This window comes from Sphaeroforma arctica, assembly GCF_001186125.1.
Source record: "Sphaeroforma arctica JP610 unplaced genomic scaffold supercont1.458, whole genome shotgun sequence".
Lineage (NCBI taxonomy): Eukaryota > Ichthyosporea > Ichthyophonida > Sphaeroforma > Sphaeroforma arctica.
In genome coordinates, this window is record NW_014040100.1 from 25,251 (window position 1) to 26,409 (window position 1,159).

Genomic DNA, 1,159 nt, shown 5'->3' on the forward strand with positions numbered 1-1,159 from the left:
TAAACTCTAATATACACACACACATAACTAAACTCTAATATACACACACACATAACCAAACTCTAATACACACACACACATAACTGAACCCTTATATACACACACACATAACATAGAAGAATCTGTTGCAGTGCAATACCTATCACAATCATACACACAATATAGAAGACATACTATCACAATCATACGCACACACATAACATACAAGACATCCGAATTAATCTGTTGCAGTGCAACACCTATCACAACCATACGCACACACACAACATAGAAAACATATTAGCACAATCATACACACACGCATAATATAGAAGACCTACTATCACAATCATACACACACATATAATATAGAAGTCCTACTGTCACAATAAATCGGCACTTTAACATCGCATACCGTAGGCGATCACCAACCTTGCACCAACTCAAAAACCCTAACCCCCCACAACCCTACCCTACCTACCCTCCCCCCTGCCCGGTCTTGTCCTCAGGTGTTCTATGAGGAAGAGTTGGATGTGCCTCTGGTGCTGTTTAACGAAGTGCTTGATCACGTGCTGCGCATTGACCGCGTCTTCCGTCAGCCGCAGGGCCATCTGTTGCTCATTGGCGTCAGTGGGTCTGGCAAGACCACACTCACGCGCTTTGTGGCGTGGATTAACGGACTGAGTATCTTCCAGGTTAAGGTGTGTGTATGTGTGATTGATAGGTTAAGGTTTTTGCATGTGTGATTAATAGGTTAAGGTGTGTGCATGTGTGGGCTATGTGCTGTGTGTGGAGTGTGGGCTGTCGGCCCTGCGTGAAGCGTGTTAAGTATTGCGTGGCATTGGCAATGCTCTGGTGTATCATCTCATCTCACTATTTCTCGATTCTTTTGCTTTAAACTATTTGCCAATTAATCTCAAAGTACACACTTTGATATTTTTAGGGTTTTAGGGTTTATAAAACCCAAACACTAAAAACCTTAAAAACTTTGCTTGCAACTCTATCCCCTATGTACTGCAAACGTATATGTGCACGCCAATCGACACGCGTGTCGTGGTGAATGCTGTATCTGTGATTATCATAAAACACTTGGGACCAATTAGGTCGCTGTAAGAATTTATGTATCCCTATAAAACGCATTATCATATAATGACCCAAGGCACACACACACGCACATATA

General features: G+C 42.3%; 1 protein-coding gene across 1 annotated transcript in view; it reads left to right on the top strand.

The window, feature by feature from the left end:
- SARC_06434 (hypothetical protein) overlaps window positions 1-807 on the top strand; it is a gene marked incomplete at both ends in the record, with an annotated part of 21,126 nt that extends 20,319 nt beyond the window's left edge. Inside the window, 2 exons of the mRNA XM_014299660.1 lie at window positions 489-680; window positions 733-807. Of these exons, the coding sequence (XP_014155135.1) occupies window positions 489-680; window positions 733-807 (267 nt within the window). The remainder of the gene's footprint in view (window positions 1-488; window positions 681-732) is intronic.
- Between the last annotated feature and the right edge of the window lie 352 nt (window positions 808-1,159).